We start from the raw sequence: 15,540 nt of genomic DNA on the forward strand, positions 1-15,540 counted from the left end.
CGTTTGAAAGCTATCCCATTCCTCGGCTGTGCGTTTCATGAACACGCGGTTTTTTTTGTTATTGACTTCAAGGTGGGACTCTTCACTAAAAGCAGCACGACTCCATTTATTTTGGCTCCAGCCTGCATGTTTGCCGTCGAACTGTTCGAGATTGTATATGCTTACCCACTGCATGGCTCTATTATTTGACCAAAACTCGACTGGATGCTGGATTCAGTCCTAATTGCTGAGTCCTGGCGAAAAGCGGGTTATCGGCTTTCAACCTGAGGTTTACACTTCTCAGAAAAAAACTGAACGCTTCCTTGCAGTTGTCTTATTGTCGACCAAAAAAAAACCACTGGAAAGTATATGTAAATTGCTTGGAAAATTCGATGGACTAGGACAATAAAATTTTTGAACGTTTGTCGATATTTTCCAATTAATGAAATTTTGTGATTGTGAGCCTGATTTAAGGAGGTATTCTAGTCTAGAAATTTGAAAAAAATCATCCATATTTCTGTAGTTCAGACACTCAAGAATATACCCTAGAAAGGACTTTTCGAAAATCTCATTATTTACAGAGTTCGAGCCATTTTATTGATGCGTTTTCTAACCTGTTACGGCCATAACAATTCAAACGCGTTTTTTTCGAAAATAGTTTTCTCGAACTGGCGTACGCGATGGGCCTGATCCGCGTTGACGGCATTGAGTTTGACATTTCAAATTAGGGGGTGAAACGTAAACAAACGCAGTGAGAAAAACTATAATTTTTGTTCAAAGTTATCTTGAGATTCTATAGCTTTCTGCAAAAATGGTGAGTAAGAAAATATCATATACCATATGCATAATCTTTTTTCACCATTCGTGCAAATCGTACTTGTATTGTTCGTCCATAATTAATATTCAAAAACTAGTATGATTTGCGAATTAGAATTTCATCTCTCGTTTCGAATTCAAATTATGAATGAAAATCGATGTTTCGAGGTTTCATCCTGAATCTGTGGTAAAAATCTTTAGTTACTTTAGTGCGATTTGAACAAAAAATAGTTCCGGAATATTTCTAATGCAATGAAAAGCTAATGAAAACCTTTAATATTTCTTTCTTAAACAGGCATCCAATGCGATAAACTCTTCGATGATGACGGTAAATTTGCAGCTTGCCGATTTTTTTCAATACGTCGGAGGAGGAAGCAGGTTGATAGTCGAAGGTGAACGGGTGTTTCAAGCTAACCACTTGCTTCTTGTCGGAGTTCAAACCGTGCACGAGGACGGCTTTACCATATTTGCGACTTGTTTGAAGTCATCATCACCTACAGCTGATCCACACAAAATTTCCATCCGCACCAGACCTTCCTTTGAAAAGTGGTCTTTTCAGTGTTCGTGCAAAGCTGGAATGGGAAAATGCAAACACATAATGGCCGTTTTAAAACATCTTCTAATGGGTTTTTTGTGATTTTCTTGAATACAAATGGCAAAAATCAATTTTTCTATTTTTAGGTTCCCTTCAGTTCCATTGCTTACAGTAACAGATTTGCAACAAAAGTGGGGTAAAATTGCAGAAAAAGTTGCTGACGATATGTACAAGACAACACCATTGACCGCATTCTGCAAAAAAATGACGAATACAAAAGATACGACTGAAGCTGCCTCGCCGGCGGGTTTGACTCACGATGAGGGTACCAACATTCTTCAGCTTTTCGTGAAAGGTTTGCTTCCAATTTATTGATCGATTTTTTAAAATAAAATTTTAATTATTAATTATTAGGATTCCCTGAAAGCGGTCTGGCATACGAAAAGAAAGGACGAGAAATGAAAAATATTGACAAAAATGATGAATCTGATGTTCTGAATACACTTCTCGATATAGATGTGCAAAGTCATTCTACAGAATCCATTGATTCGTTAATTTCTATTGAAGAAAATATGACTTGCAGTCTACTTAAATCCTTCCTGAGAAGATCGTTTCATCCTGATAACTTCACGATGATCGATCGTGAAATAATGGAATTTATAGGTCCGTTAGAAAAGGATCTGCAACTTCATTTCGAAATTAATGTGAAAGTATCGGAATACGAGTCTTTGAAAATATGTACAAGAACTATAGAACAAAGAGTATCATCGCAATGGAAAAAAGAACGAAGCCGGCGCATCACTTCATCCAGTGCATACTCTGTGTATACATACTACACAAATCAACCCGACAAGAACAAAAATTGGAAAAGTAAAATCCTGAGTATGGTGACACCGAAACATCTTTCAACACCAGCAATCGTACATGGGATCCGATGCGAATCAAAAGCCATAGCAGCATATGAGCGAGACTACAGAAAAAACGTTTGGAGTTGTGGTTTCGTAATACCCCCACATATTTCATGGCTAGGATGTTCTCCTGACGGAATTGTTATAAACGAAGGGAGAATAATAGAAATTAAGTGTCCAAAAGAAGGGGAAAATAAATCATTGAGTGATTTAATTGATTTTCTTCCCTATTTTACAAGATTAAATGTTTTGAAAAAAAAATCATCAATATTACGCACAGTTGCAACTAACTATGTTCATAACAAAATGTAGAGTAGCAGAATGAATATCCTTGGCCATTCCGTGTACGACATCCAGGAACTATACAAACCACTTTACTAGAATGCGGTGTTATAGATTGAATCCCGATATTTTCATCACAAGGCTCGTTGCAAGGTTCACTTTGCTTCCACTCGGCCATTTTCTCCACGAAGCACTGCACTGCAAATGAATTGTATCGTAATGTTTTTCGCTTTATTATTAAAGACAATGAATTGACAGAACTCTTTAATATAACAGCACTTCATTTCTTTTCAAGTTTCATTCATAATTTTATTAAAGAAATTACCCTAAAATCTCAGTCCTCCAGATGCGCCTATTTTTTCTGCCTCCTACAAACGCTGAATGAGGCCAGAATATTCGTTATTCACCGTAATATGCTGTTTGAAAGCTGTTTAAAGATTCCTAAAACCAGCAGACAACACAATCAAAGAATTACAATGAGTAATCACTATATCAAATTTGTATATTTTCGATGGCGGTTTGTTTATGTTTTGCCCCCTAATGAGAAGCCAACACCTGCCAACACCAGGAGGCACTACCGTCGCACTGTCAACGCGAATTCTCGAATACACTTCACGGTGGAAACGAAATGAGATGTATCTGCGATGACAACGGTACGGTGTCGACATCTGGATACGAAATTAGTTTCCCACTAAAACTTATCATTATAGGGTAAATGATCTTGGTTTGTCCAGTCGAAAATATGATCATGGTTTGCCCACTTCTTTGAATGCTCTAATTCAGCGCTCCTGTGTCAAATAAGGCCTTCGAATGTTTCGAAACATATAAATGAAATTGCCTTTTACATGATTTATAGTAGTTTGATAGTATATTTTTACTGAATCACATGTTTTAAAGGATTATAAAATACACCTTCTATTTTTTATTTATTTGGCACGTATTCAGACCTTTTCTGGATTACAACACTTATAAATATTGTAAACATCATGCTTGCTCACCATTTGTATCGGATTTACATAGCTAAACCATTAAATTAACGCATTTTGATGAACTCAATTCTGATCATGAGTTGTCCAATTCAATAATGTTGTTTTGTCCACATGATTTCTATGGCAACCGCTTGGCGCGCTGCAGTTTGTTTATGTTTGTTTATGGTGTGCTTCGCGCATAGCAGAAGTATGGTTTTTCTGTGTTGATTGTGTTGAGGTGAACACTTCTAAAATGCCCAAGAAAAGGCATTATTCTGAAGAAAGCCTAAATTATGAATGAATCAATATGATGGCAGTAAACTCAAGCAATGATAAATGCAACATCTAATTGTGAACTCGAATGTTTTCATTCAAAAATGGAGGTTTCTAAAACCGGACAAACCATGATCATTTTTTTGGGCAAACCATGATCAGAGGTGGTCAAACCATGATCATAATTCTTCTTTGAAGAAAATCGTTAAAAAACATAAAAATTTGAATAATTTCAACACCTTATGGTAGTATTAGCAACTAGAGACTTGGGACTTTTCAACAAACCCAAACTCGTATCGATTATGTGTGATTTTCATGAAGAAAAATCGATTTGCATTTACTAGTTGCGTAAAAACACCCCAAATTGGACAAACCAAGATCATTTACCCTAATATCAAATTATCTTCAGATGAAATTTTTGTATGAGATTATTATACCACATGAAGAAAACAAAGTTTTCCATTCACATTGAACACCAGTTTGATACGAAGAAATTAATTTTCATTAAGGATATCTTGTTTGAAAAGTGGTCATTCTGCCTGAAAACTCATTATCATCATCGACACTTCACTAACTCGTAAAACGTAGTTTATTTCGTTTCCACCGTGAAGAGAATCAGGCCCGATATATCGATATCTGAATCGATTCATGTTGAATGCATATGAATACAATCTACAGGCATCTTTCTATCGCATGAACCTATAAAAAATCATAATTTCTTCACATTTCTTTACTTTACAATTTTTTTTAAAATAGGGAAAATTGAAAAAAAATCTTTAAATAGCATTTTTTTTCTCCAAACGGTCGCTATTTTGTCAAAAAACATGTTTTTGACTTGTCCGAGGTTCATGCGATAGCGACATCTTGACTAATTCAAGATCTGTTATTTTTTTTTCAGATAACCAACAGGGCTGGAATCGTGTACGCCATGGCACACTTTTTTTTATAAACCCCCTAACTCCATCAGCTTGTTACTATTCTAATTATGAATATTTTTTTCCGTTCAATTTTTGTTTTATTGTTAAGAGATAGATGAACAAATAATGATATAATGTATAGTAAGAATATTCTTTGTTTATTTATTCGGAGCTCGAAAAAACGTCCGAAATTCGTGTCTCTGCACTAGAATACTCCCTTAAATGACGACTGAGAAGAGACGCAGAAGATAAGCAATATAATTTATTAATAATGATCAATGTTATAGTAAAGAGTACAGTGACCGACACAAACAAAAGTCCTCCCTCAATATACTCAAAATTTACACAAAACTTATATTACTTTTTTCTACTATTCTTGATTTCTTCTTATGGTTTGGAAAATGCGTTCGGTAGCTTGAAGTGTCTGCTATAAACGTACGAAAACGCGTTTTCGTACACTATAGTAGTTTGCGAGCAGCAGTGGTTTGAATGGAACGTGGTTTGTAGTGCGCGTCGGAAATCATGTGTGACGAAAAACACGAACAACAACGCACCTGCCCATAACGCGCTGTCGGTGAAGCAATTTTTAGCCGATAAGGGCATTCCAGTGCTCGAACATGCCCCGTACTCGCCAGATCTAGCCCCATGCGATTTTTTTTATTCCCCAAGATCAAATCCGTGTTGAAAGGTACCCGATTTTATTCCATAGAAGAGGCGAAGGAAAAAGCGACGCGGCTTTTGAACGCCATCAGAAAAGAAGAGTTTCAACACTAGAGATGTGCCATCCGCTCATGAGCTGTTCCGAAGAATCGACTCTTTGAAGTGAGTTGACACGGAACAGCTCGCAAAAAAAACAAACAGCTCTTCAGTTCACTTTGATAATGATCCAGGAGGGAAAAGAGCTGTAGAATTGCAGAGAGTATGTGAGCTGTAAGATTCAAATGAACTGACCGCCACTCGCTCTTTGTGTTATGACATCAGTTCAGTTTCATTTGTTCCTTGTATTTTCAACTGTTATATTCGCGTTGAAGGCATTGAGCTTTGTTTACCAGTTTAGGATGCGCCAAAAATAATGATTGACTTTCAGACAGAATGAACATGTTTTCGAAATTAAAATTATGAATGAAAATTAACGTGTATCAAATTAGTATTCTATTTCAATGAAAAACACATTGTTTACAGGAGATGAAAAAATCTCATAAGAAAATTGTTTTTGAAGACAACTTTATATTATAATCAAAAGTCTCAGTAAAAATATCGGAAATGTATAGACAAATGGTTAAAAAAGAGTCAGCAATACATGTTTCAAGTAATTTAATAACATGGCGTGAAAAATTTAATTTAAATTTTAACATTTTAAAACTGGCTTCGTGCCTTCTAATGTGATAAAGATTACACTATCGAGTTTGAGAACCCAATTTGAAAGTCGCCACCAGACGTCGACACTGACAACAGAGCTGAAGAGCTGTTCATAAAGAACAGCTCTTTTAGATTAGCTAAGCTGATCTGAGCGGTTCATCATGACGAGCTAAATTGCACGCCTCTATTCAGCACTGCTTCGAACAATGGAAAAAACGATCGGAAAGGTTTGTGAGGAGCCGAGGGGAGTATATTGAAGGGAAGCATATCGTTGTACCGTAAATTTTAAAATATAACCCTTTTTCGTAACCAGTCTCGTTATTTAATAGCCAAACCTCTTACATGCAATTCAAATGTCAAATTTTGTGGTATGGATGCGTTCGTAATTCTTCAGATCGATTGACGTTTACTAGCAACCGAGTAACTCACAACGTCTGATCGCGGCTTAAAGTACACAAACGCAATATTACAATATACAAGTGACGATTTTGCGCACGAGTACAGGAGAGTTAAACAGGGAATACAAATTTCAAACTTATATGAAAACATCAACTCATTTTATTTTATTTCTCAGTATGAAGGCCACAAAAAAACCTTAAAGCTCTGAAATTTTGCATCTTATACCGTCATAGAATTACTTAATTTAATAATTTTTTAGAAAATTATTATTAGAAAACAATATTTCAGCTGAAACTGATGTCATCATCCAATTTCGTCACAATTTACATTCTCAGCCTAGTGAATGTAAATATAGCTTGTGGCCACTTATTTTGTTATGACCGAATTTACACAACTACTTCTTCTAGATTTACGACTAGGATTGGGCGATCTTTATAAAAAGATCGATCTTGACGAATCGATTCTTATAACAGCATAAGAATCGATCCACTGTTTGAATCGCTACCAGAGAATTGATCTTTGTAAATCAAAAGCGATTCAGATGTTGACATTATGGGTCTTATTCCAGAAAACGAGACGAGCAATTCGTCTCGTTTCGTCACGGTTTCAGTCACTGTCGAGACGAGCAAAATATCCCATTCCAGTACACGAGTTTCATTGAAATGTTTTATTTGGTAGATTGAAGAGACTTCAGTCAGTTTTTCTCGGTATGATCAGTGATGTCATGAGAAGACATGTTTTTGTTTTGAGAAAAACAACAAACAGTTTTAAAATTGATCAATCGATACTCTTCTCTCAGTGCCAAAATAAAAAAAAAATAACAAAAAGGAATAAGTTTCATATATCTATATTTATATATATATATATATATATATATATATATATATATATATATATATATATATATATAGGGGGTCTTCGTAGCCACTTGGTTACGCGTTCGCTTACTAAGCGATCGGTCGTGAGTTCAAACTCAGGGCCCTCAATTGACCATCTTTGTGTTGTTATGGAATAACTACGTCCACGCAAACATCATCAGCGATGGAAATCGATCCACGGTCGAAATAGGATCGATTCATCCATACAACTGCTCTGCTCTGCAAGAAACATCGGGCTGCTTTTCTATAAATAACTCAACAATGATCAATATCAACTGTCTCCGCTGTCCGGTCTGCTGAACAATGGAAGAACAGAAAGAATACCCTTACGCCGAAATGGCTACTACTAACTACTGTGTAATTTACAGTTTATAGAAACATATATATATATATATATATATATATATATATATATATATATATATATATATATATATATGGGTTCATCAATCAGACGTTTTGTTTGCCAGTGTTTGTTCACCTAATTACTCATTTTCGTTCAATATGTGCAGACCCTTTTCATGTCGTGTTAATATATCCAAAACAGTCATCTAGCATCCCTGGATATGAGTTCAATGTTTACATTTGGTTGTGTTGTTTGGAAGAGGCCAATTTGAAAAACTGTAAAATCTAGCAATTACTGAACTGAATTCGATGGTTGCACAGTTGAAAACATACATTGCTTATGCAATACTAGTTTAGCCGTGAAACAATTTTTGAATATAAAGGCGGAGCAGAAAAATACCGATGCTTTCAATCAACAAGGTGAACAAACACATCAAACAAAGTAGACGATTCGACTGACTCATCGACGAGCGCGGCCAAACGGTCGTCGAGCTACTCGTCTGTTTTTAGTCGAGCTCGGCTTCTGGAATATGAAAACAAACAAGACGAGCGCTCGTCTGCTCGTCTCGTTTTCTGGAATAGGGCCCTATGTCTATAAAATTTATTATGTGGTCTTTGATAAGATTATAATCGATGTACAACTGAAAAACAAATCTACAAAAGATCGAAAAAATCAGAAGAAAAAGATCGATTTTCCCGATTTTTTCGAGTACCAAGAATCGATCCAAAAAATCGGAAATCGGAATGGAAAAGATCTATTTTCTAAATATCGATCCAAGATCGCCCAATCCTAATTTCCATAGCATCTTACATTTGTTGCTTAGGTACAATCGATTCTGCACGCATAAAGACATTCGGAAGTAATGAGTCCCTCTCAACGTCCACATACCACGTGGAAAGAAAAAGTACTCTTTTAGCTTTTTTTTTTTTTGTAGTATTTCCTATACCACTTCCTCCCAATATATTTGAGAGTTTGAAAATATGTGAAATCGTTGGCTTCAGGAAACGCTCTGTTAATTGTATGAAATGGTGGGTTAAATGACTAAAACGAAAAATTCGCTCTTTTTCATCCCATTTGTTCGAATGCGCATGGAAATCTATTTAATGATTTGTGTAATAATCCCACTATGATAACTGCCCAAACTACTACTTCTTCAAAATGCTTTTTGAGAACATTCGAGAGAATCAACGTCAAATACATATCTGCTTTTCTAATGGTTTTAACGTGGAGATTGTTTCCAAAGCAAAAATAAAAACTGAAATTAGAAACATTTCTTCGGTGACTTCAAAGAACAGTACAACAGTAAAACTGCACAATCATGCGAATATTTTTACAATAAAGCATGGAATAACACCTGAAGAAACTTATCGTGTCAACGAGAAACGAATGTCTATCGAAAAGAGTTTTTCTGAAGACTTCTGCGATTGTTTAGTGCAATTGAATGTTGTCTTATTTGAAGCTAATCGAGGTACTATTTAAAACAATGTGTCGAAAGCATTCAAATGAAGAAACAACCAATGGATTTAGGCATACTTCTTTAATAAAATTTGACTGCAAGATACTAGTTCATACATTGAAGCAAAAATTAGAACAAAGAAAACAATATTTTGAATGTTTTATTCCATAAAGCGTATTGATAGGGTTTTCCTCTTGGTCGTGGTGCAGAATATGTAATCTAGTCCCGAATTCAAAGCACCTCCTAAAAAAAAGAACACGAATGTCATAATAACACGTGCTTATTAACGAGAATTTAATTTGTAACATCATAATCTTTCGATCGGTAGGACAAAGTGATCCTTAAAAAACTGATCTCCGGCACTGAGCATACCTAACCCAGCTGTATCAATGTGTCATTAACGTCAGATAACGTCGCAAAATGGATGCTAAAAATTCTAGAAATATTTGGAAATGAGGGTACTACCCATCAGAAAAGGTGGACTGAATCTGCTTCTTTCAGTACAGAGTTCTGCACATGTACTCTGTTTTTGAGCTGGTATTATAAAATTTGGATAGCACTCGTTTCGCTAAGTCCTTCTCAAATTATTTGGAAAATCCTAATAATATTCCGGTCATTTCATCATATTAGCAACATCCCACATATACTCTGCAGATACAAGTGTATCAGCAGTTCGCTGTGTCAAATTTACTCTCACGTAGGCCTGGATTTAGAACACAGAGTTCAATTTATGCTCAAATATGACGTAGCTTAGAAGTTGAAAACAAAGATCCTCCACTATCAATGGAAGCTTGATCGCTCAATGTTTATGTGACTTTCATGCAGAATACATATTTCAGTGAAGAAGTGAAGATGATATGGAAAAATATTCGACATAACCGTTTTATGGATAAATATGGTGTACCCAAATTGGGCGGAAATGCAGAAGAGATTTCATTTATTTGAACAAATCTGAATGTATTTAGAAAAACATCTGTTTCACGTGTTATCATGGACATTATCTGTACCCCTATCCCCTCACCGTGGACATTTTCGTACCGCCTACCCCCTAAAATTGTCCACGTGGTATGTGGACAGCTCCAAATTAATGGTCGCAGTGGTACAATGATCCTACCGAAGAAAAAAACAAGTTAAATTTGAAAAATCATAACTCAAAAACGATAAAAGATACATCTTTGATTTTTGAATATGTTACGTATAAAATCTCAGCTTTCAAGAAAAAATAAATAAAATATAGCGTCCTCGTTAACCGAGAAAAACATGAAAAACTAACACAATCAATAATTTAAACAACAAAAATCCAAATTGGGTGTAAATGCAATCTTTTCTTTAAAGAAGACTAGAAGACGAGAAGATCATTGGTATCAATTTGATATGTCTATCATCTGAATCTGTCCAGTAGTTCATAAGTTATTAATTTTTGTAGTGGAAAAAAGTTCTGTTTGAAAAACGAACGATGGTTACATTTGTAATATTGTTCATACAAACATACTCAAATCACGATTAAAAATAGGGGATGGAGGTTTAAATTTAGGATTATTGATAAGGTTTGAGCCAAATTTAAGAAAAAAAAATTTTTTTTTGCAATCTCTGCAGTACTTAGAGAAATAAATTATGTATCTTCGGTAAAATCTCATAATATTGATAGTCAACAATTTTTCTAAAGACAGGACGCAACTATTTCGCAAGTAAAAAAAATAGTTTTTTTAAGCTTTATTCAAACTTAGTAAGAGTTCAAATGAACAATCATGCAGATCAATATTCTTAACAACTTCTCCCATGACACCGAACCACCTAAATGTAGACAAAGCGAGGAAAATTTTTAGAGTGACTTTTTAATAGAGATCACCCAATTTTAGTTCAATTCACATTAAACGTTTACGTCTGTTGATGTCAATGTTGTCCTAAGAACTGCACGGGGAGGGGATATTAGACGTTACACTTTGTCCCGTTAACGTAACAGTGCTAGAAAAAATAAGATTCAAGCCAATGGCTCCAGCCGATACATTCTACCCATAGTAGGTTTGTTGCGATCTAACGTGCAGGTTCAATTCAAGATCAACATGTATCCAACATTCGATCAAGTGAAACACCATAAACAAAAAAATAACCAATCCTGCTCTACCGCCGATTAGTTTAGCTGTAGGAGCAAAAGCGTGGGTGAAACTGCTCATTGCTCAGGAAAGGCATAAACCTTAAAAGCAAAAGTATTAATACTGTTTGCTTCGAACCACCACAATTGAAAGCCTATATCGACGGATGAAGTAATTACCAGGACTACTCATGCATGAAAAGCACTGGAAGCAAATTTCTTCCGATGAGCGCCATGGATGGCGAGAAATTGTTTTGTTTTTACTTTTTGGTGCGTTCGGTTCCACCGATGTAAATGCTAATTAGGATTAGTTTTACCTAACACTCTACCCTTATTCGAAAGTGAGACATGGTTCATTTCAATATTGTACAGTGATGAATAGAAATGAGCCGTTTGGTAAATAACGCAATCTAGTGTATTTCGTCGGAACCATACTTTTTCGAATACATTTTCATTCACCATTATCAGGTGAATAATTCCCTCAGTTACAAAATTCAACGACATCCAGACGGTTCCTGAGTAAGTTACTCAAATATGTTCATCGCAAATTTATTACCGTTAGAGCCCCCGCAGACTGCAAACTTTTTTTTTATTCTTTATTTGAGAGGTTTTCAGCCTTCTGGGCTGGTTCGCCTCTTCATCGACGGCATTGCCACAATGTTTCGTTGGGAACTGATTGCACATAAAATTATCACATAAAAATTGGACGTGAAAATTAACCACATATAAATCATTTTGCGAAACATAACGAAAAATTCGCTGTTTACTTGTTGGACCAGATGGCAAGCATGTCCTCGACCCATGGCTCCAGGCCATTGAAGAGGAAGCCGTGCCGTTGAAGATGCCGAAGTGTACATATTCTCCTCCATCGTGGAGGGGAAAGAACAAGGATCTTCTTGACTGATCCATTGTTCAGACACTAGATCTTAAAAAATAATTCGGCATCTTTTAGGTAGCAGACAAGCGCTGCTACTCTTGCTGGCTCGTCCCTCAAGATGTCTCCTAAACTCCCGCTGATTCCATGAAGTTTCGCAGATCATCAAATTTCGGGCAACCACACAAGAAGTGCTCGACGGAGTTGTGGATTTGGCAGAGGTCGCAGAGTTGATGGAAGGGTCCTCTATTGAATCCGTCTGAGACCGAGCAGTGACCGGTCCTCAGTCAGGACAGGATTCGTTGTTCTCTCATTCCTTTAACATCGTCATCGTCAGAGGAACTGCCGCCTCTCTGCAAACCACCTTTCGGTCCAAAAGGTGCGAAAAGAATTGGTGATCCACAACTTCTCATCGTCAAGCGGCACATCACGAGTGAAGAACGGTTTGGTGTGACCGATTCCGGCAAAGCGTAGACTGCAGACTGTTTTACGGCCGATAGTTTGATCAGCCGACTTAATCAGTATGGAGAGATATGCATTTGCGCACATTATACCGATTCAGTTGGGTCGGTTTTTGCACAGACCAACTCGATCAAACTTTCTGCGGATAAAAAGTATGCAGTCTGCGGGGGCTCTTAGTCACCAAATTACTTTTTTTTTTTGACAGGCAGCCAGCCAATCTTGTTGCATGGGAGAGTGCAAATATTCTTATTGGATATGATTGGGTTCGAACACGGAATAAAAATGTTTATAACTTTTGGTGCAACGAGACTATCCTATGAGCATGAAACATAATTTATAAATTTATTTTAATCGTTTTTAGAACCACTATACCGCCGTTCTACGCATAGTTGTCCCATGTTCCAAAATCAGCAACTGAGAAAAACGCATTCAAAGTTTTCTAGCATATTTGTCTACCAGGAACTTTAAGCATTTCGGTTATGCAATACACTGGGTTTTATATAAGCAGGAAACTATTGTTTAATGAAATGTGGCAAGATCCCCTCAATTGAATCAATCAATCTTGGTTACGGGCTTTAGAATTCATGGTGGGACAGTTATGCTCATAATATCAATATGGGATAATCGAACTTGATGTTGTTTTTTGGAACACTGGGAGCATACAATAAGTTTTTTCGTGCTTTCCGAAACATTACGCATAATGCAAAACCTTGTAATGAAGAAGAGAGTGACTTGCAATACTTTGCAGAATATAAATATCATTGTTATTTGACATTCGCTAACAAGTGTGCACGTGTTCTGTTAAACCTTTTTTTATTTGTTTGAGAATTTGTTCGTTCTTCCAAACCAGAAATGGGTACATTAGCCCTGCTGAAAGCGTGACATTAAAATCTTCTACTTGAACGGTTTTATTTGATATGAATCTACCAAAAAATACATGGTGGGACAGTTATGAATAGAATATCAACATGTGACAATTGAGTTTGATGTTGTTTTTTTTTAAACTAGGAACAAACTATAACTTTTTTTTATGTTTTCCGGAAGATTTGGAATAAAAATATCGTTTTTGTGAAAATTGGCAAAAAGTAACATGAGACAACTATGCGTAGAACGGCAGTATATATAAGCAAGATAACTATGGGAGTACGAATATGCGATTCCAATTTGAGACCAAAGCACTAACAAGTTTTAAATTTTGGAATTGATTACCAATTACAGTTACATTTTCTACTGAACTGGAAATACGCTATCCATCAAAATTTATCAAAACGATTTTGAAAAATTCCAATAATAAGTTCATCAATAAAACTCCAAAGGCTGATTGCTATCTTGATTGATATTGGCAAATAGATGGACCTCACCTGCCTGAATATAATTTGCCAATTTGCGAAGAATGCTTTGCAAAGAAATACCAAACACGCCTCTCGACTGCAGCAGGTACGTTCGTGTATCCGAATGTGAGGCGTACGAAGCAGTACGAGAAATTGCTCTTCTTCTCACTTCCTGGTTCTGGTCGATGGTCACTGAACTCTCACACTCGTCTGCATTCCACTTGTAGCTAAATTTTCGTTCCGCAATTGCTATCGAATTGGGCACATAGAACTTCCTGATCGAAGAAAAAATTACTACACGATAGCTTATCTTATCTGCGTTGGCGAAAACATACACTTCTCTTTCGGAACAAAACATAAAATAGATGTATTTTCACGCGGGCGGTTGCTAGCAAGGTGATTATGCAAATGCATTTCCCACATTAATTCCAAACACAGACGAGCGCTACTAGCCGAAAATAAACCATACAACGAAAACGAAAGCTACGAATTTACTGAGTAATACAACAGACAGCAGCTGCTACATTACTCTTGCCTCCCATCCTATGCTTTATCATCATCACTATGCTGCCGTTTTTCTTCTCGTAAACGTCAAAACTTTGGTTTGCGTATCGTACAAATGTTCGCACAAAAATTACATATCAGTAAAACACGAACACAAATGTCTATACACAAAAACAGGAAGTCGTACCCTGCTGTATTAAGATCCAAAAAGTGTCCCTTTTCTCCATTACTAGCAAAACAATTATTTATTCATGACTCAACGTTTATGCTTTGTTTTCGCAATCTAATAACTATTCGAACGGAACAATGTGCTTACCAGTGAACAGGATTCCGAAGAACCTCAGGATCGAGAAATCACTGAGCCACAGTTCGAAGGAGTGGCAACGAGCGAATTCGTAGCCTTCGTTCAAACGGTTTTCAGGATCGTTCTAGTATGCGAATATTCCGAAACGTGCAAGAACGAACCGGTGCGAAGATAACAATGCCGCGCGATGAAGAATACAAAGCAAACACTAATATGTAATCTTTGAAATGGCATTAATTCAAAAGGTTTACTAACTACAATAGCAACTCTAAGCAAACAAACAACATGTACGGAATTTGCATAACTATCACAGAAGCAAACATATGTCGTGCATCGATATGTCATTTTTGACAAGCCCAGCGGTTTCGATTGTTTGTGTTTTAACGCTGGGGGTTTTTCAATCCGTCTGAAGATCACCTATACTAATCTTGAAATAAAAAAAAATCGTATTATGATTTGTATTATTTAACAAATGTTAACTATTCACCAGTCATTCATTTGCGGCTAAAACTTAGAGCATTGAACTATTCGCGTTGATGGCATTGTGCTTTCTGTTCCATATTTTCGGAGCGAGATGGTAATGGAGTTCCAGGTAAAATAGGAAGGTTTTTTTTTAGTAAGAATTATGACTGAAAATAGACTGTAGCAGAAAAACACATTTCTGTAAGTGGTGATGAAATCTTGAACGAAAATTGTGCCTGATATCGTTTTTGTATTATAACGATAAGGTTTAAGTTGAAAGCATTCAAATAACGTTAAGTCATATTTTTATTCAACTTTCAACAATTTCAATTTGCCTCTGTCTTCTAAGGCTGTGAAGGTCTGTGGTCGAACGACGGACTAACCGACGGGCAGGT

The 15,540-nt window shown here is 36.3% G+C and overlaps 2 protein-coding genes across 8 annotated transcripts in view; one reads left to right on the forward strand and one right to left on the reverse strand.

The window, feature by feature from the left end:
* LOC129775815 (USP6 N-terminal-like protein) overlaps positions 1-14,978 on the reverse strand; it is a 28,065-nt gene extending 13,087 nt beyond the window's left edge. For 2 of the 7 annotated variants that reach the window (XM_055780940.1, XM_055780939.1), the window contains exon 1: positions 14,696-14,978. The gene's annotated coding sequence lies outside the window, so the exon portion shown is untranslated. Of the gene's footprint in view, positions 1-1,066; positions 1,368-13,905; positions 14,151-14,210; positions 14,458-14,695 lie in introns of those variants that run through there. The other 5 variants (XM_055780938.1, XM_055780936.1, XM_055780937.1 and 2 more) reach the window with 5 other exon arrangements.
* LOC129774132 (uncharacterized) lies at positions 1,279-2,619 on the forward strand. The gene is made up of 4 exons (XM_055777830.1): positions 1,279-1,421; positions 1,477-1,685; positions 1,745-2,484; positions 2,551-2,619. The coding sequence occupies exons 1-4, from the start codon at positions 1,381-1,383 to the stop codon at positions 2,617-2,619; spliced, it is 1,059 nt and encodes a 352-aa protein (XP_055633805.1). The 5' UTR covers positions 1,279-1,380.
* Positions 14,979-15,540: the final 562 nt, after the last annotated feature.

The sequence above is a fragment of the Toxorhynchites rutilus genome, chromosome 3, assembly GCF_029784135.1.
Source record: "Toxorhynchites rutilus septentrionalis strain SRP chromosome 3, ASM2978413v1, whole genome shotgun sequence".
NCBI classification, from domain to species: domain Eukaryota; kingdom Metazoa; phylum Arthropoda; class Insecta; order Diptera; family Culicidae; genus Toxorhynchites; species Toxorhynchites rutilus.